This window comes from Pteropus vampyrus, unplaced genomic scaffold, assembly GCF_000151845.1.
Source record: "Pteropus vampyrus isolate Shadow unplaced genomic scaffold, Pvam_2.0 Scaffold124, whole genome shotgun sequence".
Classification (NCBI taxonomy): domain Eukaryota; kingdom Metazoa; phylum Chordata; class Mammalia; order Chiroptera; family Pteropodidae; genus Pteropus; species Pteropus vampyrus.
Window position 1 is genome coordinate 2,050,534 of NW_011888905.1, and position 21,059 is coordinate 2,071,592.

Consider the following 21,059-nt stretch of genomic DNA (forward strand, 5'->3'; position numbering starts at 1 on the left):
CGGCCACCTCGGCGTGCCCACGCTCTGACACCTGCAGCACCACGGTCTCGTCCCTCGCTCAGCTCCTAAGCATGTCCCTTCTAGTACATTCTAGTAGGTCCGCATGTGTCTCCTTGTGGTCTCTGGCAGGAGACAGTGAGCTCCTTGAAGCTCGTAATCCAGGGAGAGAGACAGACGAGTAAACAAATGACTACAGCCCGTGGTGCTCAGGGCACAGGGAGGCGCTTCTCAGGCGGTGGGAGCCGGGAGGGAGTGGGCCCTTCTGCGGGGCGGGGTGGGGCCGCGAAGGCTGGACAAAGGACGGGATGTGTCAGCTGGGCCTGGGAGATGAGTAAGTGTCTTTCCGAGGCAGACGGCATTCCAGGCCAGGGGAGCAGCATGAGCTGGTCGGGGAAGCTGGAAGAGTCCCGTGTCCACCGCGCCCGCCCAGGGATCACGCAGGTCCCCCGGCATCTCTCACCAGGATTACCCAGTCTCCTGTCTCGCTGACCTGCACTTGGATTTCACAAAGCAGCCGTGATCTCGCGAAAACGGAAGTCAGATCACATCCCTTTTCTGCTTCAAACCATCCAACGACTTTCTCCCACACTGAGTCAGAGCCCAGCTCCTCCGCACGTGCGGACTCCTGCATCTGGCCCCTGCCCGGCTCCTGAAGTGGCGTCATGCTCCTCAGCCCTCCGCCCTCCACGTCCACCCACACAGGCCTTGCTGCCGCTCCTGGACCGTGCCCAGCTCATTCCTCCCCCCAGGGTCCTCGCCCGGCCGTTCCCCGTGCCAGGAGCACCTTCCCCTGTACCTCACCTGGCCGGCCCCACCTAGTCACACGGGTTTGCGGCAAGCCCTGCCGGGCACCACCCAGCAGTGTTCTGCTCTCTTCCTTGCTAACACAACTTGGGTTTTGTTCAAGGGCGATGGCCTGTCCCCGCTCTGGCCCCTGGGGCAGCTCTGTATTTGTCTAACCTGATCACGGTAAAACCGGATATCGAAAAGGTCTCGCTCTGTGCTCCTGGCCTATTGGCCGAAGACTCGGGCTGAGGACGATAGGTGACAAGAGTTGCCCTGCGTTCTAGAGAGGGTCCCAGGAGCTGCAGACACCCTCTGGGTGCCCAGGAGCAAAGCCCGTCTCAGCCCTGTCGCCCACCGCGACCGGCTCCATACAGACAAGACGAGAAATGTAAATTTCTCGGAAGTGCAGGGACGCGGTGGGAGCAGGCAGACCTAGGTGGCGAGCCCGTGGCGAGGGCAGGCCTCCACGCCCCACGTCAAGTGAGACACACCAGGGGAACTGTCCTCTCTCCCCGGCTGGCCTGCTGAGCTGCAGAGGCCCGTGGCGCCACGCCCGGGCTGCCACTGGAGCACAGAGCAGGGGCGAGTTGGGGCGACGGCTCGGCGGGATCTCTGGGGAGCTTGGGGAACATGAACTCAGAGACGGGACTTGCTCATCATGGCAAGAGGAGGGCCGCTGCGAGGTGCCCCGCTCCCCCAGTTGGGCGGGGCTGGGGGTGTGCGTGTCCTCGGGGACGAGTGGCCGTTTTGGAGGGCGGCGGGCCTCAAGTCATCTGCGAGCTTCCCCATCCAAGAGGTCACCTGTCTGGGGGAGGCAACCAAAAGTCAAAGGCAGGGGTGGCCTGCGGGAGCCATGTATGGAGGGCGTCCTTCAAGGCCAGCCACGTGGGACTGCTCTCAGCGGGACCTGGGCACTGTGAGGTCCACACGGGGCCTCCAGAGACCAGAAACGGTCCCAGAGACAGCCAGGGAGTGAGCGCCTGCCACACAGACGTGATGGGATTATAATGGTATCGGTGACTTCAGACTGCTGTCCTTTTTCCTCTAATTCTTCTAATTCCCTTTCTGACATCAGAAGCAGCGGAGGGGAAGGAAGTGGACAAAAAGTCGAAGGAGGGGCCGTGGCCCCTTCTCCACCGCAGGATCCCCCACCCCACCCCCTACCTGGGGTCAGGCTTGAGCGGGTTGGGCCGGCGAGGGAGGGAAGAGGCTGGGGAATAGACTTGAGATTGAAATTCTGATGTGGACTGGATTGGATCTTTTAAACCTAAAAATAGTCATAATTACCGAAGCAGAACCAGGCCTTCTAAATGAAAATAACCAGAAAGCTCGGGGTCTGTGTCCAAGGTCATCGGGGGGGAGAGTCGCTTAGAACGCAGTGGTCAGAGTGTCCTGTTGGTGGCCCACAGAGATGTGACGGAGTGGATCCCACGCGGCCTCCCTGGGTGGGTTCAGGAGCACGTGCTGCAGCTCTGGCCGAGGACACGCGAGGGGAAGCGGGCTGGGGGGTGGATTACAGCAAAGCTGTCCTTGTGCTCGAAAGACACATCGAGAAGGAACGTTCTGGTCTTTTGACGCAGTCGTATAAAGGTGTGACGCCCCGCGCTGCTGCAGCCATTTCGCGACCCGAGCAGGAGCGGTTGGCGGGGCGGAGACGGCAGAGGAAGATGACAAGAGAAGCTGGGCCCTGGGCGGCTGGGCCCTCTGAGCTGCAGAATTCGCCAGCCTTCAAAACCCCGCTGCCTTGAAACTTGTTACATGAGATGACAAACCATCTCCGGTGGCTGTTCTGTTCTTGCAGCCCAACACCTCCTGATACAAAGTGTCCATTCAAACGGCACCTTCTCCGAGAAGCCCGCCCTGACTGCTCAAGCTAAGGCAGCTCCCCGGCCCCTCCCTGTCACTTTTTTTTATATCACTTGTCACTACCAGAAACGCTCTCGCTTGTTTCTTGCTCGTTTATCCTCCAACTCTCTCCACTAGTACTAAACTCAAAAAGAGCTGAGCGCGTGTCAACCTCGTTTCCTGCTGAATCCTCAGTGGGGGTCCAGTTAGTGCTGAATGAACGAATGGACGAACGAATGAATGAACTGACCTTCTCAGGAGCAGCAGGAAACGAGGCCAGAGAGGCGAGGAGAGAAGGGCCTTAGGAAAGGCTGTGGGTTTGAGCTGCACCGAGTGGGTAACGGGGAGCTCCTCAGATGGAGCAGTCCCCCAGGGTGTAAGGACCCCGTCTCTCCCAGAGACTAGGGGCCTCCTCCTTCTGCATCTCCCCTCAAAGCCCAAGACCGGGCTGAGGCTACGAGACACATTTGGGTACAGAAGGAACACGCTCAGACTCCCCCTGGGCACACGGCACTGGGCCGTGTCCCACAGGCCCGTGGGCGTCTCTGTCCTCGGCCCAGCACTAACCTGCCAAGCCGTACAACACCATCACCTTCTGATGCTCGTAGATGTTCATGGGGTTCACCAGGAGCTGAAAGAGACCTGAGGACGCAGGTCAAGGCAAAGGCCGAGGGAGGGTCCCACTCCTGGCCCCTGCCCCACGCTCACCTATGGCCAGGAGGCCCCCGGTGCCTGCCCCCAGCAGGAAAGCAGTGACGGGAAAGTCACCCGGCTGGCGCCACAGGAACCGGCCCCAAGACGTGGGCAGCCCCCAGCTCAGGAGCCTCTGCACCGCTGAGGGGTGTGAGAGTTAGCGCAGCCGGGCCGACACCCCCCTCTTCTGGCAGGGGGCCTGGTTCGCTAGGCATAGGGGCTTGCGAGCGGCGGCGGGGAGACTGGGGGGGACCTGGACGAGGGTAGCGGGAACTTGGGGGATCCCGGAGGAGGTGAGGCAGACTCGAGGGAAAGAAGAAGAAAGGGCTCGGCTGGAGGAGGGCACGGGGACCCCAAAGTGAGGGGAAGGGGTCCTGGAGGAGACCGAATGAGAGGACTGGGGCCTCGGGGCGCCGGGTGGGGCGGCGGGCTCACTGGTGTGGGGCGGTCTCCTCCTTCGGCCTTTTGCTCCATTCTGCTGAAGTCTGGTGACCATAGCCTGCCCTGGGCACCCTCTCTCACTCCAGAATAGTCTCCTCAAGGATATCCGTGGACGGGAGGTCCTGCCTCCGCCTCCTCTGTCTCACCCACAGCGCGTCTGAGGCCTGCGTCCTCCAATCCCTCGCTCTGACACGTGGGGACGGAGAATAAAGACCTACCTACTCCCGCCCCAGTCGTTGCAGCTGGGGAAGGAATTCCGAGGCACACGCAGAAAAAGCCCCCGGAACCTCAGAATACGGTGAGAAATTCCGGGATCCTTTAAGAGCTTGGCGGGCGTCTCCTGGAGACGGGCGAACGCTTGTCTCAGCAACCATGCCCAAAGACCCGGAGGACGTCGTCCGCCCCTTGGGGGCAGGGGAGCCGAGCATGGCACGGGCGTTGGTCTGCAGCCTGGGGGGCTTCAGCCTGGGCTTGTCCTTGGCCACCGCCTACGGGCTCCTGGAGCTCCTGGGAGAAGGGCACAGCCCCTGGGGCTGCCTGGTGGGCACCCTGACCCTGGCCGCCTTCCTCGGCCTGGGCATGGGGTTCTCCCGCCAGGCCCGAGTCACGGTCCTCCTGCTGCTGCCCCAGGCCTTCTCCAGTGAGCTGGCACCCAGTGGGAGGGGCAGGTCCCGGGGCAGAGGCTGCAGGAGAGGCCTGGGCACGGGGCAGGCGGAGGGACACACTCTGGAGGCTTCTGTAAGGGGTCTGGATGTGCTGCCACGTGCGGGGGTCCCGGTTCTGATCGAGCTGCACCCCCAGAGCAGGGCCGGACACTGCTGTTGGTGGCTGCCTTTGGGCTGGTGCTGCAAGGGCCTTGCGCCAACACCCTGAGGAACTTCACCCGGGCCAGCAAGGCTGTGGCCTGCGGGGCGGAGCTGGCCCTGAACCAGACCGCCGAGATGCTGGAACGGGCTAAGCAGCCCCTTGTCAGTAAGGCGCCCACCTCCCGTGGCCCCCATGTCCCCCTTGTCCCGCGAGTTCCAGGCCGCTGGCTGCATCCCTCTGTCGTGGCTCTGGGCCCCAACCTCCAGGCGCCCAGTTGGAGCCCTTGTTTGCCCTCTGTGGCCTGTCCCCCTGTGGGACCAGCCGCCTCCCTCGCTCGAGCGCCCAGGCCGCACCACTCTGCTCCCTAGCCCGGGCACTGGTGGGAACCAGTCCCTGGAGGAGACCCCACGTGCCCCTGCCCCTGCCTCCCAGGTGCCCTGGACAAGATTAAAGCCATTGCCCGGAAGGCCAAAGAGGTGGCCGACCGGCTGCGCAAGTTCTTCCGCTCCATCATGGACGGCGTGAAGCACATAGGTCAGCTCGGCGGCCCGTCTGTGTGTGGGGTTCAAAGTTCGCCCGTCTCCTCGCCCTCACCCTGTCCAGCACTTTCGGGGCCCCTCCTGGGTGCTCACTAGTCCCCAGGGATACAGCCCGGCCAGGCCGCTGACCGCCAGCCTCCCCGGCTCTGGGCGCTACCCCAGTGTCCCTGACCCCAAGAATGAGCCGAGGTCTCCGGCCCGGCACCAGCGCATAGCTGTCCCCAGCCAGGGCCCTGCGCAGCGTGTGGCACTGGCTCCTGCACATCGGAGACGTGTGCAACGCGGAGCTCGGCAACCCCTACTTGAAGTGCGCACGGGTCTTCGATGACGCCAAGGACAGCTGCATGACGGTCATACCGCAGGCCTACCACCTGTGCTACGTGCTCATGCCCTTCAAGCTGGTGCTCTGTGGACTCGCCAGTGGTGAGCGAGCCAGGGCCTTGCCGGCGGCATCGTGCCCGCAAACGTAGGGGTTTCCGGGGAAGGCAGGCCCAGGGGACCGATAGGGGCTGATGAATATAGGGCCAGTAAGGATGCCGGCCCAGAATGCCATAAGGGAGGTGATAGGGAGCAGCCAAAAGGCTTTGGGGCCAGGAGGAAGGTGCAGGGCCCCGGAGGTCGGAGGTGGAGGGGGCAGAGGCAGGCCCAGCTCTCCGCCCCTCCTGACACGCAGTCTCTGCTGCAGTGGTCCAGGTGTTCTGCGTCATCCCCAAGTACATCCAGCCATTCCTGCACAAGACCATAGGCACCCGTGAGTGACCCCTCTGAGCCCGGCCACACGCGGAGCTCCCGGGACGTCCCCCAGCTTGTCCCCACGTGGCCGCTGCCAGCCCCAGCGTGCTCCCAGCCCCGGGCAACAAGGCCAGAGCAAGAGGGCCCCGGGGAGGTCGCATGGGCCAGTGTCCCTGCCACAGGGGCGGGGAGAGCAGGGTCTGCCGTCCCCGTGGGGGTCACCGCGGAGGCGGGCACGGGTGCTGAGCCGCAGCGGGTGGCACGGCCCGTGCACCGTAGGTCCAAGCCTGGGGCGTCCTGCTGGCCTGCGCGGTGCCAGGCCTCCCCCAGGGACGGCTCTGTCCCCTCCTAACGGTCCTTGCTCACGTGTCCGTCTCCGGGACCTGCCGGCCCCAGCCGTGAAGAAGCTGATTAATCGGGTGCGGCGGGAGTTCGAGTTCAACATGACGACCACCCACCACTTCTCTGTGGATCTCAACGCATCCCGGAGCCTGTCCCAGGTGGCCCTGGACCTGCAGGAGGCTGTCGGCATGAAGCTGCACCGGATCCGAGAGGCCCTGGCTCTGATGGGCTTCACCACGCCTCTGCTGCTTACGCTCCTTTACCTGCAGTGAGGCGGGGCCGGGGCTGCTGGGGCCAGGAGGGCGGGCCGGGGGGCCGGCTCAGGGGCGCTGAGGGCCCCCCTGCGCTGCACCAGGGCCCTGTTTTACCGCTACTGTTACCTGAACTGGGACACTTATGACAACGTCTACATCACCCGCCGATTCCTGCGCATGGAGGCCGTCCGCTCCACGGCGGGCCTGCCCACGGTGCTGCCGCTCAGCGCCCACGAGGCCGGCCACTACATCCAGCCCGGTGAGGGCCCTGGGGGACGCGGGGCTGCCCCCAACCCCACCAGGCTGGGCTTGGAGCGGGACCAGGCTGGGGAGCGACAATCCAGGACTTAAGGCAGCTTCAGGCTGCGGGGGCGGGGTGGAGGGACATGGTCCTGTCCTGGGGGAACGCTCTGTGTGAAAGGGGGGAGGAGGCCCCCATAGCGGCAGACAGACAGAGGGGTGGGAGAGGTAGGGGGTGGATGCCCCATGAGGGCGAGAGGCGGGGAAGGCTTGGGGGGGACGGGGCTGGAAATGTGCGTGTGCCATGGAGGGGGTGCAGCCTGGCACGGCACTGCCTGTGAGGCAGGGGGTCAGGGAGGGCCCAGGAGGGGGGTTCCTGGAGACCGGAAGTGGCCGCCGGGCCCCGGTATGGATGGCAGGCCCCCACGCCTGGCTGCAGAGCCCCTGCCCTTGAGGACTGCTTCCCGCCTGCCAGGGGCCCGCATGGTGCCCGCACCTGGCACGCCGGCCCGGGCTTGACCTAGGGCAGGAGCCTCTCCGGGGCTGGGGTCTGCTGGGTGAGAGAACTGGGGAGCACCCTCCTGACCGCCCCCCGCCCCCAGGCTCCATCTTCCTGTCCCAGTGGGAGCAGATCTCCTACATCCTGGAAGCCTTCGACCTCATCCGGCACCTCCTGCTCGCGCTGCTGCTGGTCTTCCTGGACTACGCCGTGTTCTGGGTGCTCGACTTGGCCCGGCACCAGCTGCAGGGGGAGCTCGTGGCCCGCAGTGAGTGCCCGCACGGCCCCCCAGCCCCCTGGGCCAGCCCCCGCAGCCTCCTCTCCTTCCCCAGTCCTGGGGCGTAGCCTGAATGTCCCCATTTCACTGTTACTCACTGGCCTCTGACTTCGCCCCTCTTTCCCTGCCTGGTAAGCCCTGTGTCCGGGCCCAGGCGACACCATAACGGAGTCGTTAAGATCACTAGCCCCATTACCAGACTGGCCTGGGTTCAAATCCCGACTCGGCCCTGTGCCAGGCAGTGACCTCACGAGAGTGGCTTAGCCCCGCCGAGCTTCCTTCTCCTCGCGTGAATGTTGGGACGATCGTGGCAGCTGCCTGTCTGGGTCACTCTGGGGAGTAAACGAGGCCGCGCGTGTTGACTGCCCAGCAGGCCGCTGATGGCGAGTGTGCCACAAACGGGGTACAGAGAACCTAAGCCAGAGAGCCGACAGAAAAGGCGAAGCCGCTTGTCCGCGGCCGCTGCGTGATCAGTGCTTAGCAGATGCTGAAAACGAGTTCTCCTGGGTGGTCGTGGAGGCAGGGGATGGACTCACTGACCGTCGAGGTCAGCTCAGACCTGGTGGCCTGGGCAGGCAGACCAGGCACCACGGAGCCAGTCCCGGGGGCCAGGTGCCTGGGGCGTCAAAGGCCCTTCGCCGGGGGCACGGTGCCACCACCCTGCAGAAGACGTGGCTGTCCGTGCCGGGCGGTGTGGCCGCTGCCGTGCGTGCCTCACGTGGGTCTCTGTGCCAGGCCCTGTGCTGGTCTCCATAACCGTGGAAGGCAATGGCTACTCTGGGAGGATCTACCGCGACCTGGTGTCGGCCTTCGACGTCCTGCAGCAGGGCAATATCACGGTCCTGTCCAGGCGCTGTCTCCTGAGTCCCTCGGAGCCTGACAGCACCGGTTACGTGGCCATCGGTAACCACCACGGCCCGAGGGCGCTGGGGTGCAGGCTGCGGGGTGTGGCTGGCCCCCGCGCCCACCAGCCGGCTCCTGTGCCTGCTGTGTCCCCAGGCGTCATGTACGGCCTCTGCTTCGTTGTCACCCTGTTCGGCTGCTACGTCAGCCGGCTGCGGCGTGTCATCTGTGCTTCCTACTACCCATCCCGGGAGCAGGTGCTTGGCCCACAGTCCCTGCCCCTCCCCAGGGGAGTGAGCGCGTGGCTGTCTGTCTCGGTGTGGGGGAGCTTTGAGTCCTTCAGCAGTCCCACCCCCTCTCCTCTGGTTGAACCCCAAAGCACATCACCTGGACTGTAGATCTCTGGGCCCCAGACGGAGCTGGGAAAAGTGGGGCTCCTTCGCAGGGCTTCCTGAGACCGAGGCAGCCTCCTCCGCGCTGTTAACCCTGCGTGGAAAGCTGCATCTGCTCCTTTGTGAATTACCTCCCGAGCACCTACTGTGTGCCAGCCACAATGCTGGCCTCGGGATGTCCAGGCAAAGCAAACGCAGCTTCTCCTGGAGGCCAGACAGGCTCCCAACGAAACACTGCAAGTAAACAAGTGTCTTGACTAAAGAACAAATAAAGCTCCATAGAATCCCAGAGGAGGAGACGGGTCTCTTCCCGGGGGAAGTCCAGGAGGCTTCCCGGAGGAAGGGGCATTGCTGAGCCCAGCCCAGAGGGACTCAGGAAAGTGGGGCAGAAGGCAAAGGTAGGGGGTGGGAACGGGTGCCGAGGGCCCGAGGGGACCCAGCCCTGGCCTGCCCCCCCGCAGGAGAGGATCTCCTACCTCTACAATGTGCTTCTGAGCCGCCGAACCAACCTGCTGGCTGCTCTGCACCGGGCGGTGAGGCGGAGGGCTGCTGACCAGGGCCACGCGAGTGTCCTCCAGGTGCTGGCCAGGCGGTGAGCCCTCTGTCCTTCTTTGGAGGAGTGGGGCGAGAGGGGGCAGAAAAAGAGCCAGAGGTCAGAATGGCTCTCTGACCTTCCCATGCGTCCAGAGGCCGGTGAGAGAGGGTCCCCTGCCGTGCCATTCTCGCAGTGAGGGGGAGAAGTGGGGGTGAGCGCCTGGGAGTGGGGAGTAAGGTTGCAGAGGGACGAAGCTTAGATGGCAGCAAGGCCCCCCCTTTGGCCTGAAGGGTGGTGCTGGGGAGCCCGAGGGGCCGGCCGGCCAGGCTGGCCCGCTGAGTGTCCGGCCCCTGTCCTCAGGTGTGTCTGCCTGGCGCCGTTTCTCAGCCTCATTGGGCAGCGCCCGTCCTACTGCCTGGGCTGCGGGCAGCCCCAAGACGAGGGGGACACGGAGAACTTCGTGTCCTGCAGCACCCCCGGCTGCCGAGGTGCGGTTCCTGGCAGAATGCCTCTCCCTGCGGGGACTCACCCTCTGCCTGTGACAAGCAGCTGTGGTCCTTCCTTTAGGGACCCTTCCGGCCTCACCTTTGCGTTCCCCCCTTCATTACTATGCATGTTCGCATTTACATGGACCCTCGGCTCACCTCCTGTTCGCCTTAATTCTCCCACGTGGGAGCAGAATCGATATGCAAATTCCTTAGTGTGCTCCGCGGGACAAGGACAGTCGCCCCAAGGGTGGGGTGGGGGAGGAAGCCGGGGAGCGCAGTGCGGGGCGGCTGAGCTCAAGTTCACCTTCCCTCCCGGCCTCCCCCAGGTCTCTTCTGCCGCACCTGCTACGGCCTCCTGGCCAACACCTGCTCCGTGTGTGCATCTCCTCTCTCCTACCAGGGCGGCCTGGACCTGGAGCTGTGAGTCCAGGGCTGGGGCGGCTGGAGTCCGTGGGGGCGGTGGGAGCAGCCACCCCTCCCCTGGGACCTCCGTGAGCCACTGAGATGGGAGGCTTCTCCAGGGACTCCAGTGACGAGGAGGGCCCCCGGCTGTGGCTAGCTGCAGCGCGAAGGGAGGGCCCCGCCCAGGAGGGCGTCCTGCGGCGGCAGCTGGAGGACGCGCTGGGGACCCTCTCGCCCTCCGGGTCCGAGTCCGGCCCTGAGCTCAGGTGAGCAGAGAGCAGCTGGGGCTTGGAGGCCTCGGCCTGTCCTGTCGCCTTTACAAAGGGCTTCTGTACAAAGGGGTGCCTGGCCCTCTGCTAGAGCTGGAGCCAGGGACGAAGCGGGGGAGGGCGTGGAGGTCTGCCCAGAGCCCGCCGTGTCAGCACCCCAGAGCCTACCGAATGAGGGGGCGGCGGACAGTGAGTCAAGTGACAGCAAGGGAGGCATGAGGCAGGCTCCGGGCGTGCGGAGGAGGAGGAGGTGGGTTTGCTAGGGTGGGGAGTGGAAGAAGCTCGCAGGGGGCCCGTGTGAGCTGGCAGAGTGTGTCTGGGTGGGTGCCTCGGAGAGCACTGGGAGACGAGGGTGGGAGTCGAGGCCGGCGGGGACGGGCAAGGCCTGACTCACCATCCGAAGATCTTTGGTCAGGAAGTGCCGTGTCCGTAATCGTGTCCTAGGGCCATCAGCTAAGAAGGCAGAGAGGACGCTGTCTCAGTTCAGACTGGGCATTTATGCTTGGGAGGAGGGACAGGCCTGGGAAAGAGGAATGGCCGGGGTCCGAGGCCCTCAAAGAGTCTGTAGGGAACCCAGCTGGAGATGCCCAGGGAGCAGTGAGAGAGCGGGCAGGGCTCTGCGCGGAGGTTTGTTTGGGGGGTTGTTGACTTCGAGACTTAAGAGCACAGCAGGCGAGGAGAGGGGCTCAGCCGCAAACCGAGGACGAGCCCGCGGAGGCTCCAGCACGGCAGAGAGCCGAGCGGAAGGAGAGGAAGGAGAGGAGACATCGGGCTGGATGAGGGCTGAAGACCCGCCATTGAATTTGGTGCTTGAGAGATCCCTGGAGTGGCTGGTGTGGACATTTTTGGTGCCAGCGGGAAGGCCCAGACCATGACGGGTTGAGGGGAGACTGAGAGAAAAGACTCAGAGACAGACAGAGGACGAGGCTCCGCATCACTGTCGCAAGAAGTGCGAGAATGTTCTTCTGAGTTATCACTGCCGTCATCAGAGCAAGGAAGCCGGAGGGTGGAGAGGGAGCTTCGCACAGCACAGCAGCTCCAAGGGCACCCAGCGCTAAAGGGTTTGCTCTGCCAGGACGGGGAGATTTGAGGCTTTAGGAGGTGGAAAGAGAGGGCTGCCTGCCGGAGAGATGGGACCTGGGGCCAGGTGGGCGGGGCTCTGCCTGGGCAGGAGGCGAGAGGCACGTCCCCCTGGGCAGAATGGAGCCCGCTGGCTCAGGTCCCTTGGCCTCGTCTCCTGGGGAGTAGGAGGGAAGGGCGCCTGCGGAGAGCAGAGGAGGGGCTGGGAGTGGAATACAGGTCTCTGGCAGTGGGCGGTGGCGGGTGAAATACCTGCCTCGGGGAGTGGGCAAAGGGGCCGAGACGGGAAGTCAAGCGGTTTCCAGGGGCGTGAAAGGCCCGGATGATGTTGAAACCCATAACCCGTAACGACCGACCGGTGTGCTTGGTCGTGTGCTTTGCCCAGGCTACTGCGGTGGTCGGGAGCAGGATTCGATGGGTGGAGGCTTTCCCTGGGCGGTCGGGGAAGCACAGGAGGGAGGATTGGGGTGTCTTCGGGAAGGGTGTCCGAGATGACCGGCCTTGGGGAAGGGAAGGGCCTGAGGCCCCAGGGGCAGTCCAGGGTCTGAGTCAGGGTGAGGGGTTGGAGCATGGACAGTGGCCGGGAGGGACAGAGAGGATGAGGCACAGGCACGAAGAATCCTGGGATAAACCCAGTGAGTGGCTGACGTGGGGAGGGCGGGCAGAAGTGAAGGGCTTAGGGCCTACGGCTGGGGAGGCCAAGGACTGAAAGGCCAGAGCTGGATGAGCCCGCAAGGGGCTGCCGGTGTGGGCCGGCACCCGGAAGGGTGTGGCTGGGCGCCCGGCAGGCCTGAGGAGACACCCAGCGGTGTCACTGCCATCAGCCAGGGGGTTTAAGAGGCGAACAGCCCCCACCTGAGCAGAGTGTCCAGTGGGCACATTCCGGGGGAGGGGGCTGCCATAGTGACCAGAGGACAGGGGAAGCGCAGCTTCTTTTCTAGAGGCTCCTGAGGGCTCAGGGAACTAGTTCAAAGCTGGGTCGCCAGAGGGGGCAGCGTGAGCCCTGAGCAGGTATTGTCACGAGGTCACTGCTGGTCCTGCCCTCCCTAGCCATGTGACCTTGGGCAAGTCATTGCCTGCTGGCCTCTCAGCATGGGCTGAAATCAGATGTCCACAGCCATGGCTACTGTGCCTGGGGGCCTGTGAGGGCGGTAGGGCTGGTGCTTAACAGGAGGCAAACCTCCTGGGGGACAGGGGGCAGGAATGCACCTGTGAGAACAGAACGTGGGTGACCCATCGAGCCACCCCCTCCTTGCCTTCCTAGTGACCTGGATGAGGAGAAGGGGCCTCGGCAGGGGAAGCGCAGGCCGTAGCCCTTACGTGCAGCCCCGTCTTGTCAGCGTTCCCACGACCCTCAGCCCCACTGCCCCCCCGCACCCCCTCGCCCCAAGTCCTCTGCCCCAAAGCGGCCCCTCTCCAGCTTCGGAATGCCAGGCCCTCTGTCTCTACCACCCTCTCCTCCCGATCCCTCCCGCCTACCCCCAAATAAAGGAATCGAAGGTGGACACAGTGTGAATCTTAAATTATTATTATTTCTTCCTCTGGCTTACACCGAGTTGGGGGACAGGGGAAGGGGAGGGGGACAGGAGAGGGGGGATTGCCTCCCCCCCTAAGGCACTGAGTGGAGAAGCCGCAAGGGGGGAGGGGGAGGCCACACTGTCCTCACTCCCTGGGGCTGGGCCCCGGGACTCCCCAGCCCTGGGCTCCCCCATCACCTGAAATGCTAAGATGAGGCCCAGGGCGCCAGGACCTCCCCCTACCCCAATATATTACATCATTACTTTTTAAATAGATACAGGGACTGGTCCCGCTACCCCCTCCCTGTGACCCCCCCATTCTTGAGGGTACCTGGGCAGCTGTGCAAATGGGCATGGGGGTGCACGGGAGGGAGGGAGAGCACCCGGCCCCTGAACCTGCCCCTTTTCAGAGGGGGAGGGGCCGTCAGGCCAGGGAGGGGAAATAGTGCAAGGCAGAGCCCAGGCCGCGACGGGGGTCCAGCACCCAGCGAGGAAGGGGACGGGGAGACATCCCACCCCCAGCAGAATCGGGTAGTTAAAAATCTGACACTAGATTCCAACGGACCAACACAGGAGGCTATGTACAGAAGGGGGCGGCGGCTCGATCTCAGAAGGGGGCGGGGGTTCTTCTCCCCGACCCGACCGGACCCAGAGGGAGCCCGGCTGGCAAGGGCCCCTCACCCCCCAGCCTCGGCGAGGGGGCCCGCTGGCCGGCGGGGCGGCGAGGCGGGGGCACGGCCGCCAGGTGGCGCCGGCTTCCCCAACCCCTCGCCCCGTCCCACGCCCCGCGCCGCGCCAGCCCGGGGGCGGCGTGAGTCAGGGGCGGCAGCGGTGGTGGCGGCTCGGCTCGCACCTGGGCGGGGAGGAGGTGGGGGGAGGAGGAGGGGAGGACACCGCCCAGCCCGCCCTGCCCTCTGGCCCCGGGGAGGGAGCGGCGGGAACAAGACATTCCCTGCCTGGGGAATGTCTTGTTCCCGCCCGCGCCTCCCCGGGGGCGGCGTGAGTCAGGGGCGGCAGCGGTGGTGGCGGCTCGGCTCGCACCTGGGCGGGGAGGAGGTGGGGGGAGGAGGAGGGGAGGACACCGCCCAGCCCGCCCTGCCCTCTGGCCCCGGGGAGGGAGCGGCGGGAACAAGACATTCCCTGCCTGGGGACTCGGGAGGGGAGGGGAGGGCCGCGGAGGAGAACAGCCGAGCGAGCGAGCGGCACCCCTAGCTGGGCGGGGCCCCTCCCGCTGCCCCCAGGGGCAGGCGAGCCAATCAGGCCACCCCGCCCCCTTCTGCTCCAGGACCCCATGACTCAGCGCCGGGAGCAGGGCGGAGGGGGACTGGGATGGCTCCTTCCTTACAGGCCCAGTCCCCTGGTCATTCAAGCTTCTACCTCGCTTTCCGCCACCTGCCCTTCCTCTGCCGCCCCCCCTTGCATAATTCACGGCCAGGAAAAGGGAACAGAAACCAGGAAGGAGGGGTCTCAGAAGGGAGGGGCAGTCCTTCACCCCCTTACACAGCCAAAACCCCAAGGGGCATGGGGGCAGGGCAAGGCTTTGGTCCCAAGCCCCCCAACCCCTAGAAACCCGCATAGCCGAAGAGGGACCCCACAAATCAAATACATTATTGCTTCTACTCCCCAGGAGCAGCTGGGGGCAGGCACCCCACCTTTACAATAGAGCTGTAAATATATACATGATATATGGATCACTCCTTGGGAGCTCACCCCAATCTGGGGAGCCTCTGCCCCAAAACCTTCTCATCTGGGGACTGGAATGAGGGCTCTGGGGAGGAGGGCCTGACTTCCGAAGCCGACCCCGGCTCTGCCTGTCCCGATGGCTCCCGCTGCTTGGCATGGGAGGCCCCGCCTCGCGCCGCTCAGGCCTGGCCACTCGTCCCTCTTTAAGAGGACTCCATGGCACCTTCGGCTTGAGGCGTGGTGGGTGCCCCTTCCTCTTCGTCGTCATCAGGGGGCCCCGGGGTGGAGACCAGGGGCCCAGTGGGGGCTGACTGCTCCCAGAATCGAGCCAGAGAGAGGCGGAAGGTGTCCAGGTGGCCATTGGAGAGGTCGAGGTCGGCGGGGGACGAGGCGGTAGCCGAGGGCGGGGGGTAGTGGGGAGGCGCATCGTCCTTGCGTCTGCGCCGCGTGCGCACCTCCAGGCAGTTCTGGCCCTTGAGGTGGCGCTGCAGGTGGTCCTCCTTGGCGAAAGCCTTGTGGCACAGGTGGCACTCGTAGGGCCGGTCCCCCGTGTGCAGGTGCATGTGGTTCTTGAGGTCGTAGCTGTGCAGGAAGCGGGCTGGGCAGTGCGGGCAGGAGTACGGGCGCTCGCCCGTGTGCTTCCGCATGTGGATCTTCAGCTTGTCATTCCTGCGGGGCGGGGGAGGGGCAAGGTGGCGGTCAGAGTGGGGTCCTGGGCTCCGCCCCGCCACCCACACCAGGTTCCCAGGCCTTGCCTCACTCCCGTCCCTCGCCATGTTTCCCCATTATTGCCCCAGCTTAGCGGGCCCAGCCACCACCTGCCCTGAGGAGAGCAGAGCGAGGCGGGAATCTTTCCTGGCCCAGACCCATTGCCCCCCATGCACGTGACCTCCTTTCTCCTGGTCTCCCTATCCTCACTGTAGTACTGCCTCACCCCCAGGATCACCTGCCTCCCCCTCCCTGTGTGACCCCTGGCCCTCCCCTCAGGTCCGGCATCCACCCCCCCACAGCCCCTGCCCCTGGCGCTCACCGGGTGAAGCGGACGCCACAGACCTCGCAGGCGAAGGGCTTCTCGCCGGTGTGGGTCCTCATGTGGCGTGGCAGCTTGCCTGCCCCGTGGATGATCTTGTGGCAGACGGGGCACTCCTGGGGCATCTGGGAGCGGCGCTTGCGCACCAGCTTGTCTTGGCCGTCCAGGCCCGGTGCCAGGGCGTCCTGGTGCAGGGAACTTAGGTAGGCCATCAGGTCAGGGTCGATGGCATCCTCGTCTGAGCCCAGCTCCTCCGGGGACAGCGGGGGCCCGCTGCCCTGCGTCAGCCCGTAGGTCTGGGGGTACACCAGCTCCTCTTCCTCTTCCTCACCTTCATAGGGCTCGTAGCCCAGGGGCCCCTCCGGCGGGGAGGCGGTCCCTGTGGGAGGGCTGTAGCTGTCTCCCAGCCCACTGCCCCGACTGCTGCCCACTCTGCCTGTCGCCTCCTCCTCCTCGTAGGTCAGGGCATGGGTGGGCCCAGCAGGCGCCTCGGGCACGAGATGGTTCGCCCGGGCCTTGGTCTGCAGGAAAGCTTTTCGGGGCTTCCGGCTCCGGCGGGCAACGGGCCGAGGCGGTGGAGGCGGTGGTGGCGGCAGGGGCACCTGCGGAGGGCTGTCTTCACCGTTGGGCACTCCTGAGGCCGTGGCCGTGGCCGTGGCCGTGGCAAAGGCCTCCAGGTACTGGCGGGCTCGCTCGCAGTCGTCCTCGTCCGGGCCGGGAGCTTCCAGGCCGCTGCCCTGCAGGATCTCCACGCAGGCGGCGATCACGCACGGGATCTCCAGCAGCTGGGCGGCCTGGAGCACCGCCGGCATATTGGCGCTGCTGGTGGTCAGGGTGGCCGTGTAGGCAAACTCGAGCAGGGCGCCCAGAGCCTCTGGCCCCACGAAGTCTAGCTCACACACGCCGGTCCCTGCTCCCCCGGCGGCCGGCCCGCCGCCCCCAGCCCCGGGGACGGCTCCGCCGCCCCCCTCCGTGAAGAGCTTCTTGAAGTAGTGGCTGCAGGCAGCCAGCACGGCCCGGTGGGTGCGGTACTCCAGGCCTCGCGTCCGGATGGTGAGGTCGCACAGGTGGCCCAGCTGGCGCTGCTCGTTGAGGCAGCTCAGGAGCTCACTGCTGTGGTCCGGGAAGGGAATCCCGATCAGGTCGTCCTCGGGGCTCCCCATCTCTTCCTGCGGGGTGGAGCAGAGGGGAGGTTAGGAGCACGGCCCTGTGGCGGGGGTGGCGGATCCAGGGCACGGGCTTATGGATGGGGACAGCACGCCAGATACTTCTGGAAGCGCTTGATACCTGTTTACTCTTCTACAACATCACAAGGATCACTAATGTCACAGACAAGGAACCTGAGGTGTAGACAGGGGAAGTGACTTTCCCAGTGAAGTTACAGAGCAGGGCTCCAACCAACGCAGGCCGTGGGCCCGGCCTGCACTCCGCTCCCTGCTCTGTGCAGCCTGGGTGGGGCTGACTCTGGCCGCCCCGCTGCTGACCCATCTGCTCCACCTGCCCTCCTCCCTCCCTTTCTGTCCTCTGGAAGAAGCAGGGGACAAGGACAGAGGATGCTGGGCCCCGCTTCAGGCCTCACGAAGAACTGGCTGAGGGACTCTGGGTGGCTCTGGCAGCCGGCCTGTCAGCCGAAGGACAGGACAGCAGTCTGCAATGGAACCTCCTCACGGCTCACAGAGGGGCCGATGAGATTGCAGACTCGCGTCCGGCCAGGTGCTTCAACTTGAGCTGTCTGCCCAGCACACCGGGCTCCGGGCAGCTCCCAGCTCCTTCCTCCCGGCCCTCTCCCTCCACTGAAAGTGCATGTCCCCTTCGAGATGCCCCCTTGTTGAGGTCAAAAGGGAAACACAGCTCCCAGCACCCCCCACACATACGCTCCCCTCCCCCATAAGGCCAAGGAGCAGCCAGCCTTTGCCTTTGCTGGGGTGTCGCTGGCGCGGGTGCTTCCTGCCCCGCACAGATAAGCATCGTCCCCGCCCCCTCCCCCACTGCCAATAGGCCAAGTTCCAGACCCACCCCTCCGCTACCACCACCTCTCCCTGCCCATTCCTGGCTGGTCAGGGAGCCCCCTCTCCAGAGGTCCATCTTCCGACCTCTGTGCTTTCCCTCTCGAGGCATGGCCTCCGAAGGCTGGTGGTGGGGGACGGGCGGGGGCTGAGTCTGGCCTGCAGATGGGGAGAGCTGCCTCTGGTCCTGGTGCTGCCACTAGCTCGCTGAATGACCTTGGGCAAGTCGTTTTTCTCTGGGCTTCTATCTCCTTAGCTGTAGGAGGGGGTGGGGGTGGAAATCCCAAGGGCTCAGCCCTTCAGCCCTGACATTTGGTGGGTCTGGAGCAACTGGAGACCAGCCGGGCCTGGAAAGACCTGGGCTCTCGAGTCAGCCAGGCTCGAGTTTGAACCTTCGCTCTGCGCTAGTTAGTGCTGTGACCTTAAGTAAGTGATTTAATCTCTGGACCTCCTTCCTCGTGGGTACTGTGGGACCCTTCCGACCAACTCCCGGTGTGCTGGTGACTGAGTTAAATGAGACCTAGTGTGGCACCATGCCTGACGCACAGTAGGGGCTCAGTAAACGTCCTGGCCTTGAAAGGGAGAAGCAGGGCCTCACCTGAGGGCAGATTCCACTGCACAGATGGCCTCTGCTGGGAAAACCCCCTGGGGACAGGTCTGTCTCCCTCCCTCCCTTCGCCCCTAGAGAGTCAGGTCACTGCTAGCCACATGACCTTGGAGAAGTCGCTTCCTTTCTGCAGGAGGCGGGCTCCTCAGCTGCCATGGCAAAGACTCACTTGGAGGACCCCCCGCAGGAGCCACGCTGACGCTCTGCCAGGGCCCTCTGCCGCTCCCAGCAGCTGCTCGGCCCTGGCCACTGATGGGGAAAGGTATTTGGGGGGTGGGGGGTGTTGATGGAGTCGAGGGCCACAGATTTTCTCTTCGGGACACAAGAAATGCATTGTCTCGGCCTGCCTCCCTGCCTGCCACCTTCGCCGACATGCCAGGACCCCAGCACGGACACCTCGAGTGAGCGGCACCCATGTACTGTCCTTGTTTGTGAGCCGCACCTGGGCACCCTTAGAAGGGCCCCCCTATTCCCACCCGAAGCCCCCAAACCGCTCCTCTCTCTGGGGCCCAGGCAGCGTGGGAGCTCTCCAGTTCCCTTCGGTTCTCCTGCCCGTAACTTGACACATAGTACAAGTGACCAGTGGCTCCAGGACTCAGGAACAAGCAAACACCGGGAGGGCCGCAGCAGCGGTGGCCACCGAAGCAGCGGTGGGCACCCTCCTGGGCCCGAGTGGATCCTGTCCCTCCAGAGGGAGATGGGCAGGGCTGCCCTCGCTGTCCATTGGCCAGGAGCTGGGCACCCACAGGCACGTGGCTCACCCCATCCCTCTCCCTCCCCACCCATTCCCGCCGCTAAGCCCGCCTCCTCTCTCCCACCGCAGGGCCAGTCCCGTAGTCTCTGTGGCAACTTGGTGCGGCGGGGGTGCTGATTGGCTGACCCTGCTGTCAAGTCACAGGCTCGGGCTGGTTCCCTGCTCAGCTTCACACAGGGCTTGGGCAAGGGTGGGTGTTTAACCCCTCGGCCCGACTCCAGTGCCCCTGGCCACGAGGTGGCAGTGAAGGGGGCGCAGAGAGGACACACGTGGGAAGGGCGGGTATTCACACGGTCTTCTAGCTCCCGGGAAACTCCTCCAGCCCCTACTCAGGGCTCTGGCACCCATGCCAGCTCAGGTGCCACCTGGAACTATGCTGGTGCCAATCAGGCCAAGGGGGCACTCCTAGCCCCATCATCTGGGAGGGGTGCGTGGGGTGGAGGCCTCCCCTTTCCTTCTGCCAGGGTGGGGCACTGGTGCCAGGATGCCCACCCCACCTTGGGCACCCTTCCCACCTCTGCATCCCAGAGGGCTCAGCCCCCGGACGTCCCATGAGGGCGGCCCGTCCCCACCCAGCCCGGCATGCCCCCTCTTGCTAAGACCTTGTGGGCATGGGTGTGTGTGGTGGTTGGGGGGGGCGGCTGTGCCAGCGAACCAGGCGAGGTCTGTTCCGTCTGTTTGCCTGGTAGGGGGAAGAACTGGGGGGCCCCGCCCCATCACTCCCCCTTTCCCGCCACCCCCCCCAGGCTCCCCTCAGTCAGGCCTGCTAGACCGGCCAAGCCAGTGGGCAGCTCTCTTGAAACTGGGCCCTGAGTCAAGCCTGCCCCACTTCGGTGGGGGAAGACTTTGGGGTAAGGAAGGCGGGAGGGGGGCAAAGGTGGAGCCCCTATCAGCTGGCCCTCAGTGCCCAGGGCACCTGCCAGGGTGTGTCACCACCAAGAAACCAGAAGGGCCTGGCCCCGGCCCCGGCCCCGGCCCTGGCCGGGAAAGGAAAAGCAGGCCAGGACTCTGCAGGGCCGGGGGGCGCCAGGGCCGACGCTGCTGGCTGCAGCCAGCTGAGGAGCAGGGACACGAGGCCTGAGCAGGGCAGCTGGGTGAAGCTGGCCCCCCTTCCCCACACCCTAGGGATTAGGGGAGTGAGGCTTAGTGTGGGGGGCAGCAGGCGGAACCAGGATTAGCAGCGGAGAAAATAGATATGGGCCTGAGACACAGGCACACAGAGCCCCCCCTCCCAGGCTCCAGGGCCCCCACCTCCAGGCTCTGCCAGGGAGCCTGAGAGGGGCCCGGCTGGGCTTCTCCAGGTACAGCGGCTTGGGGCGCGGGAGGATGAGGACCAGGCTGTGACGTCCTCCTGCCAGGAGTGATGGAGAGACCTGGGGCTCCTCCCGCTGCCCCCCACCTCCCACCCCCTGGCCAGCCGCCCCTCCCGTGTACTTCTTTCTCCTTTCTACCCCCCGACTCCCACCCCAACTCCAGCTTCAGGTTCTCTTCCTGTTTTTTTGGAGCTAAGTTTGCACGAAGCCAGAGCTTTGGCCTGTGGCTGGACCAGAAGGGGGTGGGGAAATAGGACGGCCAGTCCAAAGTCCTCAGGGACCCAGGAACCCTAGTTCCCCAGCTTCTCCCACCCCTTCCCAGGGCCTCTGGGGCCCAGGGCTGAAGCCATCGGGACGGCTCGACTGGGAAGGCAGGGTGAGGGGCTGCGGTGAGCCCCTGGCAGGTGGGAAGGGCTGCGGGAGAGGCCGTCTGCCCAGGGATGCCCAAGGCGCTTCAGAGCCGTCCCTTCCCCACCCAGCCCCTCCAAGGCTAGTGCATGACTTCCCCATCCCCCATATGCCGCTTCCCCCCTCCTAACCTCACCGCCCCCAGCACTCACACTTCCTGGGGGCCTAGGCGGGGAAGGGAGACCGCAAGCCACGAAGGGGGAAGGAGGCAAGGGGAGCTGGCCGCTTCCCGGTGCTGTGGGGGTTAAGCCTCTCCTCCCTCAAAATCCCCAATTCC

General features: G+C 65.1%; 3 protein-coding genes across 5 annotated transcripts in view; 1 reads left to right on the top strand and 2 right to left on the bottom strand.

Moving 5' to 3' along the window:
• The window catches only part of DCST1 (DC-STAMP domain containing 1), a 13,201-nt gene extending 9,381 nt beyond the window's left edge, over positions 1 to 3,820 (bottom strand). Inside the window, exons 1-3 of the mRNA XM_023534305.1 lie at positions 3,760 to 3,820; positions 3,340 to 3,465; positions 3,203 to 3,273 (exon numbers count right to left, since the gene is read on the bottom strand). Coding sequence (XP_023390073.1) covers positions 3,203 to 3,273; positions 3,340 to 3,465; positions 3,760 to 3,820 — 258 coding nt within the window. The remainder of the gene's footprint in view (positions 1 to 3,202; positions 3,274 to 3,339; positions 3,466 to 3,759) is intronic.
• A 97-nt stretch (positions 3,821 to 3,917) lies between these two features.
• DCST2 (DC-STAMP domain containing 2) lies at positions 3,918 to 10,424 on the top strand. The gene is made up of 13 exons (XM_023534328.1): positions 3,918 to 4,405; positions 4,567 to 4,737; positions 5,005 to 5,106; positions 5,337 to 5,534; positions 5,797 to 5,862; positions 6,240 to 6,453; positions 6,541 to 6,698; positions 7,282 to 7,446; positions 8,191 to 8,358; positions 8,455 to 8,555; positions 9,152 to 9,282; positions 9,586 to 9,713; positions 10,040 to 10,424. Exons 1-13 carry the CDS (start codon positions 4,138 to 4,140, stop codon positions 10,135 to 10,137), a joined length of 1,968 nt encoding a protein of 655 aa, XP_023390096.1. The 5' UTR covers positions 3,918 to 4,137; the 3' UTR covers positions 10,138 to 10,424.
• Positions 10,425 to 14,579: 4,155 nt separating this feature from the next.
• Positions 14,580 to 21,059, bottom strand: part of ZBTB7B (zinc finger and BTB domain containing 7B) — a 14,120-nt gene continuing 7,640 nt past the window's right edge. For all 3 annotated transcript variants that reach the window (XM_011366429.2, XM_011366430.2, XM_023534329.1), the window contains 2 exons: positions 15,695 to 16,863; positions 14,580 to 15,333 (listed from right to left, as the gene is read on the bottom strand). In XM_011366429.2, the coding sequence (XP_011364731.1) occupies positions 14,868 to 15,333; positions 15,695 to 16,857 (1,629 nt within the window). In that variant the 5' untranslated portion in view covers positions 16,858 to 16,863 and the 3' untranslated portion in view covers positions 14,580 to 14,867. The remainder of the gene's footprint in view (positions 15,334 to 15,694; positions 16,864 to 21,059) is intronic.